Source organism: Lucilia cuprina, chromosome 5 (assembly GCF_022045245.1).
Source record: "Lucilia cuprina isolate Lc7/37 chromosome 5, ASM2204524v1, whole genome shotgun sequence".
Taxonomy (NCBI): Eukaryota; Metazoa; Arthropoda; class Insecta; order Diptera; family Calliphoridae; genus Lucilia; species Lucilia cuprina.
Window position 1 is genome coordinate 49,629,019 of NC_060953.1, and position 20,164 is coordinate 49,649,182.

The window sequence follows — 20,164 nt, forward strand, 5'->3', positions numbered from 1 at the left end:
ATTGAATAAGATTGAAACGACCATAAGAAACCCTACTTTTGGTAAAGTTATATTTAAAGGAACTTTTTTACAATGACCTTGAGCAAAGTATAAAATGATTCTCTACAAAATTTATCACCACAATGGAACAAACTCTAAAATCAAAATTTAAAGCTGAATACTATTCTCTAGAAACTTTTCCATAAAATGGAATATGTTTTGTTCAATACTTTACATTATAGGCTGTTCTACTTTCATGACTACATTTACCTTATTCTACTGCCCAAATCAATATTGTTTAAATCAGACCAATTTCCTAACTATTAACTATTTGATAGTTCTAACTACAGTCCACACTTTAGACTAGTCTATAGTCCGCACTAGTCTATATTCTAGTCATAAGTCATATAGTTCAAATTATACCCTGCTATACCCAGATTCTAGACTGTTCTATAGTCTAAACTGTAGACTGCTTTATAGTCTACACTATAGATTACCTTATACAATATACTATAGACTGTCTATATTCCAGACTACTGTATAGTTCAGACTTCAAACTCCTCTACCGCTCTTCGCATAAAACTATACACACCTATTTAATTTAGACTGTAGACTGCTCTATGCTATAGACTGCCCTATATTCCAGATGACTCTGTAGTCCAGCTTTAAGACTGCTCTTTAATTCAGGCTATAGAGTGCTCTATGTTTCAAACTGTACACATCTATTTTCTTCAGACTGTAGACTGATTTAAAGTCAACACTATAGACTGTCGTATAGAACATACTATAGACTGCCCTATATTCCAGACTACAAACTGCTCTATAGTTCAGACTATATACTTTACTAGACTAGACTCTTTAGTTCAGACTGTAGCCTGCTATATAGTTCAAATTATATACTGCTCTATAGTTCAGATTATGGACTATCCAGTGGTCCAGTATAGAGTCAATGTCTGGACTATAAAATAGATCAATAAGAATATACATTGATCTATACACCATATTATCTACTATACTACATGATATTGGATATAAAAAATGTATAAATGTAGCACAGAAGCTAATACAGTCAAACCAAACCAAAAAAAAAAACTATTAACCAAAAAAAAAAAAATTTCTTTATTATTTTCAAAAATTTTTTAAATTTTTTTCACATATAGTTTATAGTTGAAAAGTTTAAAACAAATAACCACATAAAAGTCATGGTTTTCTTAACAAAACTTCCATAAAGAAACATTAAGATGATTAGTAGCATAGTTTTAGGATAAAAGTTTGTCTAAAGATTTTTTTGTTATCTTCTTAAACGAAACATTCAAATTCACTATGCAAAAACATATTAAACTGTATTAAGAATAATTTAAAGCAAGGATTTTAAAAGTTATCTAAACATATGAACAAATTTAAATCAACAAATATAAATGATCATAAGTTAACACTAACTAACTAACATTTATAAAAAAGTTTTAATAACAGCCACAATTATTTGCTAAAAAATACAATATACTTCTATGAAAAAGAAACGTTAGTTAGTTGGTTGCAACCGTTCACCTTCAATATTTATAAATTGCATGTATAGAAACATTTTCTCCATAAAACCACAAAAACCACTAGAATAGAACAAAAAACAAAGAAAAAAGCCAAAAACGGCACAAATATTTATGTTAAATAATAAAATATAAACAAAACTTTAAGCAAAATTTTGCTAAGAAAAAATATTTTCAAAAGTATTAAATAAAATTTTTGTTTAAAAGTTTTTGAGCAAAGCTTCAGGGCTTACAACATAACTAAAGTATGAAAAATATAAGAAATATTAATTATGAAATTTAAAATTAGTTGTTTATAAATATTACGTAATCTTTATTGTTATTTGTTAAACAAACACAATTTATAATTAGATAAAAATATTATTATATTCTAATTGTCAAAATTGTCTTCCTGCTGATTAATAACTACATTGTTTGCGAAAGTTCATGGTTTAACAATGAATAATTATTTAAACTCAAAAAATTTCGTGCATTAGAGATATAATTTATTTTCTATATTTTTTCTTTGTGTAAACAGACATTTATCTTATTTTCGAATTATTGTAATTTTTTGTGTCAAGCAAAAGATTCACTACTTTTTCCAATATTTTTATAGTATTTGCTTTCTTTTCATTTTATAAGTAAAAATTCTTGAAAGAAACACGTTAAAGTGCTTTAACTGTCATCAGAATGTAATTACCATAAAGTTTGTATACATACACATGTTCAAACACCATAGAATCAACTAAAATATACTTGTTTTAAGCACATTTCGAAGATATATGTATACCTTGTAGAATCTGGGAGAACACTATTGGGATTCGCACAGCAATTATTCACTACACATAGTTAAGACTTCTACAGTCCAAAATATAGACAATTCTATAGTCTAAACTGTAGACTATTCTTTAGTCCAGACTATAGGCTTTTATATACAGACTTTACACTATTCTATAGTTCAGATTATATACTATTCTGTTCTCCAGACTATTATATAGTCCAGACTATAGAATATTCTATGGAATATTCTATGTTCCAGACTACAGACAATTCTATAGTCCATAAAAATAGAATATTCCATATTCCAGACTATAGACTATTCTATAGCCCAAACTATTCTACAGTCAAGAATATATATTATTATATAGTTCACACTAAGTACCATTATATAGTCCAAACTATAAAATATTCTATAGTCCAGACTATAGACCATTCCATAGTCCACACTATAGACTATTCTATAGTCCATACTATAGGCTATTATTTAACCCAGTCTTTAGATTATTCTAGAGTTCAGACTAAAGACTATTCTATAGTCCAGACTATATACTATTCTATAATACAGACTATAGACTATTCCAAAGTCCAAGATATATACTATTCTATAATCCAAGTTATAGACTATTCTATAGTCCAGACTATAGACCATTCTATGGTCCGGACTACTGACTATTCTATAGTCCAGGCCAATATACAATTATATAGGCCAGACTATAGACAATTCTATAGACTATTATATAGTCTATAGACTATTATATAGTCTATAGACTATTATATAGTCTATAGACTATTATATAGTCCAGTCTGTAGTCTATTCTGTAGTCCAGACTCTAGTCTATTCTATAGTCCAAACTATAGTCTATTTATAGTCCAGACTACAGACTATTCTATAATACAGACTATGGACTATCCTATAGTCCAGACTATAGTCTATTCAATAGTTCAGACTATAGACTATTCTATAGTCCAGACTATAGAGTGTTCTGCAATTCAGACTATAGACTATTCTATAATTCAGACTATAGACTATAATCCAGTCTATAGACTTTTCCAAAGTACTGGATATATACTATTTTATAATTCAAGCTATAGATTATTCTATATTCAAAACTATAGACTCTATAATCCAGACTAATTGGCTATTCTATAGTCCAAACTATAGACTATCCTGTAGTCATGACTAATGACTATTTCAAAGTCCATGCTATAAACTATTCTATAGTTCAGGCTATATACTATTTTATAGTCCAGGCTTTAGATTATTTTATAGTCCAGACCATTAAACTATTTTTCCTATATTTCAAACTATAGAAATGGTTATTTTTTCAATATCGAACTGCCGGGCTTTAACATCAACATTAACACATACTCGTAGATAATTAAGAAAACGCCTTTAGAAAAGCCTCAATTTAGTGAAGCATAACTCAATTAACTATGTTGCTATTTTGCTCTTTGTGTCGCAAACTCTTGTCGCACACGTTTCTTCCTTGCCACTCTACACACATACATACACATATACATATAAATTTATTTAAGTAGTAATGAAGAAACTTATACGCACACAAATTCTACATTTAGGCAAGTGAGTTTATGTATGTATATTTTGAATGAATTAATGATACAGCATTTAATTAAAGCAGAGATGTCCGGAATTAAGTTTTAAATGTAAATTAAATCAAAATTTTAATTATTATTTTTTTTTATTTTAAATTTCTTTATGAACCTATTTAAAAATGTTTCCTTGTTGAAAGTTTAGTTTTTTTTTTTCTCTTAATTAAAATTCTGTCTAACTCAGTACTTGGTTTTCTATTTTTGTACTTTCGCTTCACGACCTACTAGTGTCACAACTCTGTCATTTAAATATTTAATAAATGGTTTATCTATTAAGCTTTTGTCTTGTTTGTTCGTCAAGCGTATTATATATTTACAGTAATACAAATACACACAATTACTTAACTAATAAATATATATTTCAATATACATACATAATATAAATATACATAATACTTATTTCTTACAAAAGTGTAATATCTCCATAAAAATTAAATTCTACAAAAGATGCAAAAATATTAGTTAATTTTTATAAAAATAAAAAATTTTTTAAAAGACATTTTCAAATATTTAATTAAAAATTCTTTAAACATTGATTTAGAACTTTCTTCAGGTAAATGACACACACCGGAGTTATTGGCAAAGTTATATTGAAACTAAGTATAATGGTGTGCGTGTCTATAATTCATTCAATTTGTATTTAAAGTGTGAGAATCAATGTAGAAAAGATGTGGCTGTTAATGTTATCTTATGGTGGTAGCAAAGTAACTCAATTTTCAAGTTAATTAATCATAAATTCGTAATTACGTTGATATCAAACAACAATATTATTTCAAGAAGAACTGGAAAAAATGGAGACAACAACAAGAATAGCAGCAAATAATTAAAAGTGGAAAATGAACAATAGCAAATAAAACTTTTGTTAAATAAAGTAAAATGATATAATCCTACATCCTGGATTAAAGCTAAATCATTAAAATGGATTTCTAAATAAATACTTTAAAATTTACTAAAAAGTTACAAATTTAAAAATTTAAAAAAATATAAAAGGATTTCAACGTCTCTTTTTAATATACTTACATACAAATTTTTATATCATTGCTAACAAAGCATTTCAATATTGTTGTAATAAAATAAAAAAAATTATTATTCAAGTCATATTTCTTCAATAAATATTGATCATCTAGAAATGTATGTGTGTACAATACGGGTATTATAGCCTAACAAGCAAAATCAAATAATGGCAAAGATATTTGAGTGCATCAGAAGTGCACAACGAAGTAAAATATGTTTGTAATATTAAATCAAATAAAACTAAGTATAAGCTAAATGAAATAAATGTATGAATGTTTTAAAAGATATTACCTAAATTGCCCTATAGTAATCTAGCGAAATACTTCCAAAAGAATAACATTTATCATCAATTCAAAAGTAGCACTAAGTGATCTGTGGTAGTTTTGACTTCCTAAGAAGCTAAAATAATTTTATTTTTTCCATGCAGAAGATTCTATTTCATGTGTCTTTTTCTATAGACTAGACTATAGTCCAGACTATAGAATTAAACATATTCAAGACTGTACTGTATTCTATACAAGCAGAAATATAATTTTGACTAAAGTTCAGACTATGGACTAGAATAGACTATAGTCCAGAATATAAATTCGACTACAATCCAGACTATAGACTAGACTATAGTCCAGACTAAAAACTATACTATAGTCTAGACTATGGACCATACTATAGACTAGACTATAGGCTACACTATAGTATAGACTATAGAATTAAACATAATCAAAAACTTTAATCTATACAGGCAGAAATATAATCTAGTTTAAGGTTCAGACTATGAACTAGAATATAGACCAGACAATGGACTCGACTATAGACCAAACTATATTTTAGATCAGACTATAGACTAGATTATATACCAGAATAGAGACCAGACAGTAGACTAGACTGTAGTCCTGGCTAGACTATAGCATTGCCTTTTAACTATAATGTAGATTAGATTAGACAATAGTCCATATTAAGGACTAGACTATAGATCAGACTATAGCTGTAGATCAGACTACAGCACAGGTTATAGACCAGATATGTTGTCTAGACTATAGATAATACAATAGATTAGACAATAGGTCAGACCATGGAGCATACTGTTCCTGCAAAAATTGATACTACTCTGCACACGCATGTAAAGGTTACTCCTAAAGGGACTAGGACTGGTCCAAAACTAATCCAAATATATTGGAAAAACTTACTCTATTTATCATTGTGATGTCCTAAGTAAGGACCATATAATCCATCCATGTATTACGTGGGAAAAATCGCAAAACTGTTCTCTTGTTTAAATTATGAGATTGCATGATCCGCAACATGATACCATGTAATACAGACTATGGAAATAAACATGATCTGTAATGGCATTACATAGGACTACTAAACGGACAATGTATTCTAATAATATCAAAATGAAAGGTATCCTTTACTTGAGTCGGATTTTTCTGAATGCTGAGCTCTTCCACGCTTACCATCCTCTACATATAATAAGATAGACAGACAGACAGACAGACGGACGGACGGACATAGCTAATTCTATTCAGAAAGTGATTTTAAGCCGATTTGTTTACTTTAAAACATCATTACAAGCGCATAATACCCACCCCACTATAGAGGTGGAGGGTATAAAAATGCGTTAATCATTTAGTTAAAATCAGATAGAAAATATCGTTTAAATTTTTTAAAGAACTGATTTTTTTTTTAATTTTCCTTAAAATAAATATTTCCGAAACAAGACTGAAAATATTTTCCTCAGATAATAATTCAATTCAATATTGGGAATCACTGTTAATTGGCTACATTGCATATTTCCTACTGCATATGTATGTATGTAAAAATATATGTGTTTGTAAAAGAGAGTGTTAATATCTGTGTATCTATATGTTCAGTCTTTTTTACACTTCAATGAACTTGCAACAATAATATAAATATATACACAAACGTACATATGAAAGAATTTCAATACGAACATACAGACATATGTGCGATTTACAAAAGGATTGGTTTCAGTAATTTTATGCTTCATTTAAACATTTTATATCCATACATCTTTTATAAAGATTATTTTAATGTTATTTTGCTGTAGAAAGAGTTTCATTAAATTAAAATTTTTATATTTATGTAATTACAATAATTTACTGAATAACAAGCAGCATAAATACATTCACTCTATTACAACAAAAAGCACTTTTTATACTTTTGTTTGCTAAAAATAAAAAAAAAATTAATCCTGCAGTTAAGGTAAGCAAAATTACATACATATATTTTCTATTAATTTATTTACACAAAACATGTTTGACTTTTCTATTGAAGTATTTAAATCTTTCAATAGCTTTTTCTTACTCCCTTTATAGTTTTTTTTTCTTTCTCTAAAATTTTCCTTAACTTAATCTTAACTACAATTGTGTGCCTTTTTTTCATTTTCTCACTCCTTATTCATTTTAATCTCTATTAAATTATTTTCCATCAATTTATTTTAATGTATTGCGATAAATGGCCAAAAATAAATTTGTTTCATCTTTGTGACACTTTAGATTGAATTTTTTTCTCTTTCCTTTACATCTTTATTTGCCAGAAAAACATAAAGATTTTACGAAAAAAATAAAAGAACGAAATGCAAATAAAATGGTGGTGATCAAATATTTATTTAGTAAACTTTAACCAGTTTTACATTTCTTTTCGTCTTTTGTTCGGGTTTTTTTAAAAATTATTTTTCTTAACTGCTGTTACTAGTGTCCATGGGGAAATTGAAAAGAAATTTTTATTCTATTCAATTTGTATTTTTCAACATCATCAATTTTATTTTTTTTAGGTTTTTCTCCAATAGAAAATGACTTTTCTATGGTATTTATTTTAAAGGGTTTGTAAGTTAAGGTTAAGTTATAGGTATTAATTTTAAATAAATTTTTTGACATTTAAATGGAATTGTTTAACCTTTTTAAAAGAAAATTGAATTGCATGTTTTATTAGACAATAAGTAGTAACCGATTCTGGATAAATGTTGAAAACTAACCAACCAAATTTTATATGTACAAACTTCTTGGACATTTTTAGAGTTTGTCTGGGATTTTTGCTTATATCTCTTTTATTTATGATTTTTAACAGAAAACTCGAAACCATGTCTTACATAATTATTGTTAATTTGGATCCCGAATATATCTGAGATCTATAAAAAAATTTATTTAAACTCACTCACATACGGACAGTCGGATATAGCTCAATCGATTCTGCTTTTTAAAAGGATCCATAATATTATAATTATTAATATTATAATATTATATTAATAAAATTACAAATGAAATAAAAAGAGCCAAGCAAAAATTTGGTAATGACTTGCAATTGTAATCACTCACCTAATTACATACTTTTCAATGACTACTACTACATCGTTATGATTATTTGTAAGCACTTAAAAAACGTGTTATAAAAATACTTTATAATTCATTTGTCATCTTTTGCCTGCAGATATAGAAAGTGTATACGTTTTTATTCACGTAATTTTCATTGACTAATTTTTCTTTCTAATTTTTTCCCACAATTATCTGAATTGAAAATTTTCATAAAAATAAAGAAACATTTCGAAAATTTTCTATACAAAGTGAAATTTTCAAAAAATTTTCAATAATAAGAAAATTTTCTATATGAATTTATCTCTTCTAATATTTTTTCCAAAATTTTCTATTAGAATAGACATTTTCCAAATATTATCTATTCTCAATAAGAAAAGAAATGTTGCAAAAGTTTGAAAATTTTAGTGAAAATAGGAAAAGTAAATTTTAAACAATTGATCGAACGAAGAAAGTGTCAATAATTTAACATGAATTTAATGCAATTTATGTCTATACACAACCCCGAATCCACGGCGAGAAAAGGGGAAATTTCCCCCCAAAACCGAACATTTTTATACAAAATATAAAAATGAGAAAAAAGGAAAACGGAAACGCCCCAAACGTTTGAGCTGGATCCGCGGATGTACTAGCTACCCCAGTGTGCTTTCTTTGATTTTTGAAGATTCTCTAACAGTTCCCCAGATACGCAAATTTTTGCATTTAATTCATATGGGAGTTGTTTAGCCTTCCTAAGAAAAGTCCGTCCATTTTTCTCAACAATGTTTAAATAAATGTTGAAAAGGAGATCACGCCTTTAAAGTCTAGATCATCAGTTTATTACTCAAATATTCACATTGATGTCAAAGTAGTTCGTTCATAATTTTATAAATATTTGTATGGGTGTATATCTCCAATAGTTCCCCAGATATACGAAAACCCAAACTTCATTTATTGCCCCTAAGGTTTTATTTATATGATAGGTGTCACGCCCACTGCAGCTATGCTGCTAACTTCAATTCATGTCCATACTTTTAATAATTATTTTGTAAGTGATTGAAACCTTAAATTAAAAAGTAACCTATAGTATGGTCCAGACATTTGTTTTCTATAAAGTCCAAACAAACATTATACTCTACGCCACTTTAGTGAGGAGGATATATTGGGTTTGTGCTAATGTTTGTAACGCGCAATAACTTTGGCCCTATATCCACTTTAAAGTATACTTATCGGCTAAGAATCAGAGTTGATGAATCTATGTCCATCCGTCAAATCTTGTAGTCAATTTACATGTCGTAATTTTAAAGATGATTAAAGATTTAAAAGATAATTTAATGGAATGATCTTCTATGGTACTATTCTATTATTTCACCTAGCACCCATACAACTGAAACCCTCAATAGGGGTTGTAAAACTTGTAATCAGACTACAGCACGCAATTTTGGAGATAATTCAATGAAATTTGACTCATGATCTTCTATGGTACCAGAGACGAAGCCTATTGAAAATGGTACATACAATTGAACTCGCCGAATAGGACTCTTTAAGCTCTTAATTATGTTTAATATACCCCTATATCGACAAAAATTTGCAAAGCCATGTTCTATACTAGCCTTGATGAGCCTCATGAATTTTAAAATTATAGGGCCTCATTTGACCTAGCCCCTATAAAAAGCCCGCTTCAAAATTTTATATTCAACAAAAAATGGTAATTAACATAAATGTTTTATTATGAAAACTAATTCACATTTTTCCTTTTTATAGCAGGACCTCGTCCGACTACAATTTCTTACTTGCTTATGTATATGGAGATATGTGTTTATATGTCTATTTGTTGTTAGCTTAATAAGAACAAAATTAATAATTGAATTGAAATGATCTCTTTATATTTCAATGCCATAACAACTTGAACACTTTTTCAATCTTTTTAGCGCAAAAAAAAAAGAAATAAAATTTTCTAGCATTTTCCTTTTTCAAAACAATGTTTGGCAACAAGTTAAAAATTTACAAATTGTCAGCAATTAGTTTGTTTTTGGTTTGTTAAGCTAATAAATACAATTTTCTTTATGTTTTACGTTCGTTCTCAGGCATATACAACAATCAAGTTTCAAAAATGTTTTTTCTTTTCAATATTTTTTGTAAATTCCCAAAAATATATCCTAGTTGGAATACAGCATAGATTTATTTCTTAAAATTCTTTGAAATGTTACTTTTGTTCTGCAAAAAAAAAAAAATTTTTTTTTCTCTTTTAAGCGAAAGAGTGATACAATTTTTCATGTGCCAATTAAAAAATTTATTTACATTTTGTTGCTAAGAAGTAAGTATTGCTCTGCTGATGCTGTTGTTGTTGTGCAGTTGACTTTTTGTTATTGTTTTCAGTTCTTTTGTTGTTATTTTTTTATTAATATCCTTTTTGTTTAATGTTTTATTTGTAAACATTTTTATTTCATTACTTTAAGTCTGTGTGAGTGTGTGTGTGCGTGTACTTTTTCGTTTCTTTTTTTTTACAAGTTGTTTTAAAGATTAATATCATTACATGAAGAAGAAAAAACAAAAAACTTTTGTAGATTTTTAATAAATAAAAATTACAAGATAATTAAGAAATCCATTAAAAATATTTCTCTTAACTTTTTACACTTTTTTGTTTTCCTTTTTTCATTTTATTCTTTTAATGGAAAAACATAGGAAAAAAATATTTTAATTAAATTTGATAAAGTATAAAAATCAATTGGAACATTTTAATGAAATAAAGTTATAAATTGAAAGTTAATGGAAAAACATAAAATCTAGGACTTTTATCAATTGCAAAGAGGAAATAAGCACAAGGCATTTGTTTCGCCAAAGGTTTAACTTTGAAAATGAATTATGCACAGAAATAAATAAATTAAATTAATATTGTTTTAAATTTCAAAATTCAATTTCGCCTTTTCCTTTAACATAAAAAGCACTATTTGCTTTAAACAAATTGTTAGATTATTGACTAAGTTTTTTTGTTTTTGGTTCATATTTTCTTCAGTCTATCCTTTGTTTGTTTAAGAAAAAGAGTAAAGTAACCATAAAATGAATACCATCTCATTGTGTATGTATAATACATATATATACACACATACGTACTACATAACGTAGTTTGTATTCGTAGCACAAACAGATCTAGTTCATATTGTGTTAGAGACTCATTGAGATACAAGAAAAGGAATAATACACGTTCCTTTAAGCCATATCCTCTACTGATTTAGCTAGTACACAAGTACTATCTATACTAACGATATATAGTAGATACTACAACATCGAACTATAGCACTTAAGTAGCAAATGTTGATTTTATTGCATTCGTTATAAAGGAAAGAAACATAGTAAACGAACAAAAAATAACTTAAACAACGACAACAACAAAAAACAACATTCTTTATGTTATCGCAGTTTTCTTAAGGGTTATAGCGGAGGCGATAAGTTTATGACTAGAAAGAAATTTTCAAAAATTTCGTATAATAGAGAAAAATTTTGAAAACAATCTATAAAAATAGAACTTTACTATTCGAATTTTCTACAAAAAGGAGAACTTTAAAAGTTTCCATTTCAAAAAGATGTGCTATAAAAGGATAAATTTTTGAAAATATTACAAGAAAGGGGAAATTATTCTTCCAAAAACAAAGTTTTTTTTTATAGAATAATAAACAAAATACAGATTTTCTATAAAAAGGAATTTCTTTGATAAATTTCTATACATACATTAAAAATAGAGAAAATTTTATAGAAAAAGAAAAAATTCCAAAATTTTCCATTAAAAGATAAATTTTTTGAAAATATTTAATAAAAGAGAATGTTTTTGAAAAAGTTATAACATTAACAGAATTTATTAAAAAAATTTCTAAAATAAATGAAATTTTGAGAAAAAAATTCATAAAGAATGAAAATTTGCTATAGAAACAAAATAATTTTTCTAAAGTTTTCTATTAAAGTACATTTGTTTTGAAAATAATCTTTAAAATGAAAATTGTTCTAAAAGATTTTTCGACAATTTTCCTTAAAAACAGAAATTTGTTCGATTTTTTTTCTGTAAAAACCGACATTTTTTCAAAATTTTCTATAAAAATAGGTTTCTTTGTAAATTTTCTATAAAAACAAGATTTTCTGAAAATTTTCTATAAAAACTGATTTTTATAAATAATGAAAGTTTTAGTTTTATATTTTTTTCTTAATTTTCTATAAAAAAAGATTTTTATAAAATATAATTTTAGAAAACTTTTTATAAATATATTAAAAAAATTGTTTCGAAAACTTTCTCTAATTGAATTGTTTATAAACGTTTGCTATAAAATAAAAATTTTTCAAAAAAGAGTTTTTTTTATAGTTTTCAAAAAAGACAAATTTTTCTAAAAATTTTCTATAAAAGTGAACATTTTTTAAATTTTCTAAAAGGAGAAACACATTTTTCCAAAAATTTTCTAATAAGAAAAGTTTTTTCGAAAATTTTGAACAAATTAAATTTTTCCGAAAATTTTCTTTAAAAGCTGATTTTTTCCCGAAATTTTTTATAGAAAAATAATTTTTCAGAAATTTTTGTTATAAAAAGAGGATTTTTCCCAAAATTTTCTATAAAAAGAGAATTTTCACGAAAATTTTCTATAAAAAGAGAATTTTCACGAAAATTTTCTATAAAAATTGTCTATGAAAAGAGAATATTACCAAAATTTTCTATAAAAACATAAATATTCCAAAAATTTTATATAAAAAGCATTTTCTCGAAAAAATTCTATAAAAAGACAAATTTGTCAAAAAAAATTCTCTAAACAGAATAATATTTAAAAAAAATAGTGAATATTTTCCAAAACTTTTTAAAAAAGAGAAATTGTTGAAATCTTAAAAAAAGAAATTTAATTGTTTTCCAGCAAGTTTCAAAAAACTGAATTCATTTAAACAACGTTTGTATTTATTTAAAAAAAAATTAATTTTAAATCAAATATTGCCTCTAAGCCTACAGCACACACTGTCTGTCAAATTTTCGTATACAAAGATAACAATTGTAAAGGGATTAAAGCAACCGGCAGTAGCAACAACAACAACAGCAAACCTTCTAACAAAAAATAAAACAAGTAGGAAAGTATAGTCGGGCATGGCCGACCATATGATACCCTACACCATGAGTATATTTTTACAATTTTTACTTTTATAAAATTTTTATTTTTTGTAAAGAAACTTTTATGTTGAATATTACCATAATTCCAAAATATTTAAGCCATTTATTGATAAAAAACTAAAATTTCTAAATGAGGCTTTATATAGGTCAAATATGGGCCGATCCTCGGTAAATTTGGGAAAAGGATATATTTCTAAATAACAGTTAGTTTTGTTGAGTTTCATTGCGATACAAATGGTTACAAGTCAATTTTAGACGTTTAAGTCATTTTTGAAGGGGGTTTGTATGGGGGCTAGGGTCAAATATAGGCCGATCCTTACGAAAATCTGCAGTATCATTTATACTTATATAAAACTTATTTGTGCGAATTTTTAAAGAGATAGCAGAATATTTGACGTAATTATAGCATAAAAAGTTCAAATCGGGAGGTACGGTTGTATGGGGGCTAGGTGAAATAATGGACCGATTTCAACCATTTTCAATAGGCTTCGTCCTTGTGCCAAAAAACATGCTTGGTCCAAATTTCATCAAATTATCTTGAAAATTGCGGCCTGTACCTTGCGCACAATGTTTACATGGACAGCCAGCCAGCCGGACAGATGGACGGACGGACGGATGGACGGACGGACATGTCTTAATCGACTCAAAAAATGATTCTGAATCAATCGGTATACTTTAAGGTGGGTATTGGATCAATATTTTTGTATGTTACAAACATCAGCACAAACGTATAATACCCTCCCCACTATAGTGGTGTAGGGTATAAAAACACGAAATTTTTGATAAGCAAACATTATGTCAAGTTTCAATGATGTTCGATAGAGTTAAAACGCAAAACAAAATATTTAAAGTGGAAATATTTTTTACACATTTTATAGCCTTTATTGGCAGTTCAAATTTGGGAGAAATCATGATTTTCCAAGTGAAAATAATATCATAGGAAAAGTATTAGAAACTAGATAATAGAAAAACTAAAGTATTTTAGACGTATGTAGAATAATATTATTAAAGAAAAAAAAACTTGATTTTGTTTTTATTTTACGTAGATATTTTTCCACTTTATTTTAGACATTTATAAGTAATGCTGTGTTATATTAGAATACCCGTGTGAGCTTGTTTTGTGTGTTCGCTGTTAACAATGTCTATAGAGTTTTTACAGCCATTTTATTTAAGCCGAAATGATATTAGAAAAAAAACTAACAAATAAACCATATAGAAAAAAACTGAAAGACAATCTTAGAGACAAGTATTTGAAAGATAAGTTTGGATGTATATGAATGTCTGTGAATGTGTGTCTATAGTTTGTTTGATATTCCTTGTTATGGCTGCTATTTGTTTCAATGAGTGCTGTCTTTGTAAGTTTTTGAGGCAATTTTACTGTATGCATGTTTTTATGCGATTGGCCTGATATTGAAAACTTGATTTTTTTTGTTTGCTTTAAAACAAATTTTCTTGAAATTGTTTTCGTTGATTTCTTTTATTTTATTGTGTTTGATATCTAACAGAACCCATCTGTTGGTAATAATGATCTACTTCAAATCAAGCGCAACCAAAAAAAAAAAAAAAAAAACAAACAAGAAGCATCAAAATCAAAACAACATCAACTTGAAAATGTATGAAATGGAAGAAAAAACAAATCGTAAGAAATAACTTAAAATCATTGTCAATACAATAATGTTGCCTAAGGGAACAATTTTTTTCCATTTAATATGTTTGCCATTAAATTGTTGTATTTTTATTTTATTATTATTGTCTTTGGGTATATGTTTATTTTGAAATATTTAGAGTTATGTGTAAAGTTTATACAGTCATACACACGCTTTACAATACAATACAGTGTGTAAAAAAAATTTAATAAATTTATTTGATCATTTTTAAAAATGTAAAAATATTTTTAATAAAATTTTTGTCAAAACAATTTAATTTATTATTAAAATTAAAACTTTTTTTAAATTTTCTGTTATATATTATTATTTCACATATCCCACTGTACATATTACACGTGTATACCCCGTGTAAATACTCATGTCTATGGCTGTATGCGTGAGTGCATACATGTTTACTACTTACATGATTACTTCTAAAATATTCGTCCTTATAAACAGACAATCAAGTAAACAAACAAACAAACAAACAGACTGACAGACAAACAGTAAGTCATACAGTTACTAAGACAAATGACAAAAAATCAACTTAAACACATGTAAAAGCTTAACAATACAATTGTATATACAGCCATTATTTTGATTTTGACTTTTTCATCTGTTATTTGTTTAGCTCGTATAGTTATTGTTGTTAAGCGACCCCTCCATCCCTCAACACAAGAAATTAGATTACAAACAACCAAAAAATGAAAAATAATAAAAAATAAAGAATTTGAAATAAAAACATATCAACATTAGCTTTTTTGTTTAAACACCAAAAAGAATTTTGCCTGTGTTTTGTTAATGCAGTTGGTTCTGAAGGAATGTAATCGTTTTTGATAAACATTTTCCTTCAATCAAAAATTATGTCATTCCGTTTGTAACACATCGAAATATTTTTCCAAGAATCATAAAAAATATATATATTCTTGGTCCTTAGCCCTTATATAAGATCCCCTTCAAATTATTTTCAGTAGAAAATTAACAATTTAAAAAGTTTTCAGTAAACAGCAAACGTTTCTATTGAATTTTTAAAAGAAATTAGTTTCCTGTAAAGATCACTTTTTAAACTATTTCATTATTTGGTGTATTATCAGATTTTCTATATAGAAAAAAGGCAGATTAGTTTTCAATAAAGTGGATAGTCAAGTTTTTAATGAAATGTGAGAGATAAGTTATACAGAGAAGTTTAAGTTTAAGTCAGTCCTTTATAGAAAAGTGTACGATCGATTTAAAACGTGTATGATCAGTTCTCTATTTAAAATTACACCATCAGTCTTCTATACAAAATTTATATTGAAAATGCCAGATCAGTGTATGATTCAGAAAAGTTTTCTATAGAAAAGTGTACGATCAGAAAAGTGTTCGATCCACTTTCTTTAGAAAAGTGAATGAAAAGTTTTCTATAGAAAAGTGAACGATCAGTTTTCTATAGAAAATTGAACGATCGTATACTAAAGAAAACTGATCGTACACTTTTCTAAAGAAAACTGATCGTACACTTTTCTATAGAAAACTGATCGTTCATTTTTCTATAGAAAACTGATCGTTCATTTTTCTATAGAAAACCGATCGTTCACTTTTCTATAGAAAACTGATCGTTCACTTTTCTATAGAAAACTGATCGTTCAATTTTCTATAGAAAATTGTAGTTTTCTATTGAAAAGTAAACGATCAGCTTTCTATAGAAAAGTGTACCATCAGTTTGCTATAGAAAAGTGTAAGATCAGTTTTCTATAGAAAAGTATAAGATTAGTTTCTTATAGAAAAGTGTAAGATCAGTTTTCTATGAAAAAATGTAGGATCAGGTTTCTGTACAAATGGGTGGAATCTGTTTTCTATAGCAAAGTGTGGGATTTGTTTTCAAAAGAAATGAGTAGGATCAGTTTTCTGAAAAAAAGTGTAGGATCAGTATTTTTTTAAAAAAGTGTTTATTAAGTTTTCAAGGAAAAGGAAAAATTATTATAATTTTCAACAACTTTCTAAAGAATTGTACATAGGTCTGAAAATGTCTATACTTTACTTTAAAGAATTTGAACTTTTAAAGCTCTGTTATTTTTTTATGCATACATCAACTTGCCCGTTGTTTTTAACATACATATTTATATTTTGGTTTATTTTGTATTTTATTTCGCTTTTAATTTATGACGTATTTTTATTTATGTTGGTTTTTTTTAGCTTATTTAATACGAAAACAAAGATTATAATAAGGTTAGTAAGTAATTGCTTGTGTACTCCTTATTACAGCCATTATATTTATTTAGTATAAAAATAAAACAATCAAAAATTTATTATTATTGTGATGAAATGCCCACATTGTGTAATATTCTGCGAATTTAAATTTCTTTGTCATTCCAAAGAAAACACCACTAAAGCACTTTGAAGTAAATAGAAAAAAATTTCTAAAACTCTAAAAGCCACTTAAAAAAAAAACTAGGGGAAACTATTTGGTAAGTTTAGGTGATTTATGTATTCATTTGAATCTATGATGATGTTTCTTTTGTCAGTCAAAAATTCCTTAAAAAATTTTTAAATGTTTTTTTTAAGTTATAATTCAACTCCCCTAATTTCTTTATTATTATAAAATATGGCTCGTGTCTTTTTTTAAGGTAAATGTATTCCAAGATTATACTCACAAAGTAAAAAATCTTCATACCTTTTTAATTTATTTTTAATTTGTCTTTGTTTATGTAAATATAGAATTCCTACACATAAATAAAAAAATATATTTATAATGTTTTACTCTACATAGGGATTTCAAACCAAAGAAAAAATCCTAGAAAATCTTAAGCATGTTTTTTTCCCAAAAATTTCAATTAAAAATTTAAATTCATTTAGCTATTAGAACAGTATCCCAGAATTTCTGACAATTTTCTAAAAAAAAAAAAAAATAACAAAGTCTGTGTTACTTGGAAACCCTATTGCATATATAATTTGTAATGTAATTACTTATTTCTTATAAGGTCACCCCAGCCTATAAGATTATAAGATAAATTATGAGAAGAAATTTCTCTTTGTAAATTAAAACAAAAATATTTTCCTTAAAAACTAAATAAGATTAAATGATTTTAATAAATTAAAGCAGATTTATCCATTCATATACATTTATATAAAAAGAATATTATTTTTAGAGATTTAAGAGTAAATCGCAAGAGAATTCCAAATTAAAAAATTTCGATTAGAAAACTGTTTAGTGTGCAACAAGTTTTTTATCGAAAAATTTACAATTTGCTGAAATATTGAGCAATTCATAGAGAAAAAAGTGTAAGAATAGTTTTCTGTAGAAAAGGGTCAGAACAGTTTTCTATTGAAAAGCGTCTGATCAGTTTTCTATAGAAATGCATTCTTTAGCAAAGTGTTAGATTAATTCTCTATAGAAAAATGTAAGATTAGTTCTCTATAGAAATGAGTTATCTATAGAAAAGTATTCGATTAGTTTTCTATACAAATATGTAACAACAGTTTTTTATTGAGAATTGTGGAATCAGTTTTCTATATAGAAGTATGGGATTAGTTTTTTGTATAGAAACATGGGATCAGTTTTACATAGAAAAGTGTATGATCAGTGTGGTATGAGTTTTCTATTTCAAAATGAATGATCGATTCTATAGAAAAGTGTAGGATCAGTTTTCTATATAAATGTGTAAGATTATTTTTCGTTAGCAAATTGTTAAAGCAATTTTCTATAGAGAAGTGTCACATTGGTTTTCCATAGAAAAGATCAGACTTCTAAAGGAACATCAGCTTCCTATAGAAAAGTGTAAGATTAGTTTTCTATAAAAAGTGTATCATTGTGTTAGATCATTTTTCTATAGAAAAGTGTAATCAGTTTTCTGTACAAAAATTCATCATAAGTTTTCTATAGAAAAATTTAAGATCGTTTTCTATAGAAAAGTGCAAGATCAGTTTTTTATAGAAAAGTGTGAAATAAGTTTTCTATTGAAAAGTGTGAAATCAGTTTCTATTGAAAAGTGTTATATCTGTTGTCTATAGAAAAATGTAAGATCTATACCACAATGTAACATCAGTATTTTACAGGAAAATGTAAGATCAATTTTCTATAGAAAAGTGCAAGATAATTTTTCTATTGAAAAGTGTAAAATCGGTTTTCTATTGAAAAGTATAGGAGCAGTATAGAAAAATGGCAGATCAGTTAGAAAAAAATGTAATGATTTGTTTTGTATAGAAAATTGTGCGATCACTTTTATTAAGAAAAGTTTACGAACAGTTTTTTTGAAAAGCTTTTTTCATGTTGATTGTGCAAAAAATTTTTATAGAATAGTGTAAGATTAGTTTTAGATCAGTTTTTTATAGAAAAGTATAATCTGTTTTCAAAAGTGAAAAAATCTTAAATTTTTTATCAAACAAATTTTTCCTTCATCTATTTATTATACTGAAAAAAGTAAAACTAAAATCACTTACCGCAATATATTGCCAACCTTTGTTGACTCTCACTAATAACGCTTCCTCTTCAGTTATATATGCCAAAGTACCAGGTGGATTCATGGCAGATTTCTATTAACAAACATAAAAAAACAAGACAATAAAAAAGGAAAATAAGACAATTTCATAAATTTATTATTTAAAACAAGAAAATAAAAAGAAATGACACATTGTGAAAAGAAAAGAACAAAAAATTCAATTTACCTTTGTCATTTCATCAATATTGGGAAATGTTACGGCTCCCGGAACAATACGCATATTCCAAGAAGAAGCTGCTGAATAATAGGGAGTCTCCTCTTCTTCATCATGATCATGATGACGACTGCCACCAGCCGGGGGTCCTGGTGGACCTGGAGGACCAGGAGGTCCTGTTAATAGCAAACAGAAAAACACAAAACAAATTGAATTATATGTAGAGTATTAAAAAATAAAAAGGAACTATAAAAAATAAAACAAAAAGAGAATAAAATATAATTATAATGTAACAACACAGCCAGAGAGCATAATTTCATAAAACATAAAATAAATAAAGAAAATAGTGTAAAACAACTGAAATATAAACAACAATGAGAAAAATATTAAAAATTGAATAAAAAAGAAAAAAACAAAATAAACAGAAAATAAAGCAAAAATTATTATTATGTTGTAGCAACACCAAGCAACAACATCATCAGCAGCACATACACTCAACACTCAATCTCACAGAGAGTGAAAGAAAAACAAGTA

General features: G+C 26.6%; 1 protein-coding gene across 12 annotated transcripts in view; it reads right to left on the reverse strand.

The window, feature by feature from the left end:
* Positions 1 to 20,164, reverse strand: part of LOC111678401 (collagen alpha-1(XVIII) chain) — a 331,879-nt gene that overhangs the window by 75,795 nt on the left and 235,920 nt on the right. For all 12 annotated transcript variants that reach the window (XM_046953012.1, XM_046953011.1, XM_046953013.1 and 9 more), the window contains 2 exons: positions 19,643 to 19,806; positions 19,418 to 19,510 (listed from right to left, as the gene is read on the reverse strand). In XM_046953012.1, coding sequence (XP_046808968.1) covers positions 19,418 to 19,510; positions 19,643 to 19,806 — 257 coding nt within the window. The remainder of the gene's footprint in view (positions 1 to 19,417; positions 19,511 to 19,642; positions 19,807 to 20,164) is intronic.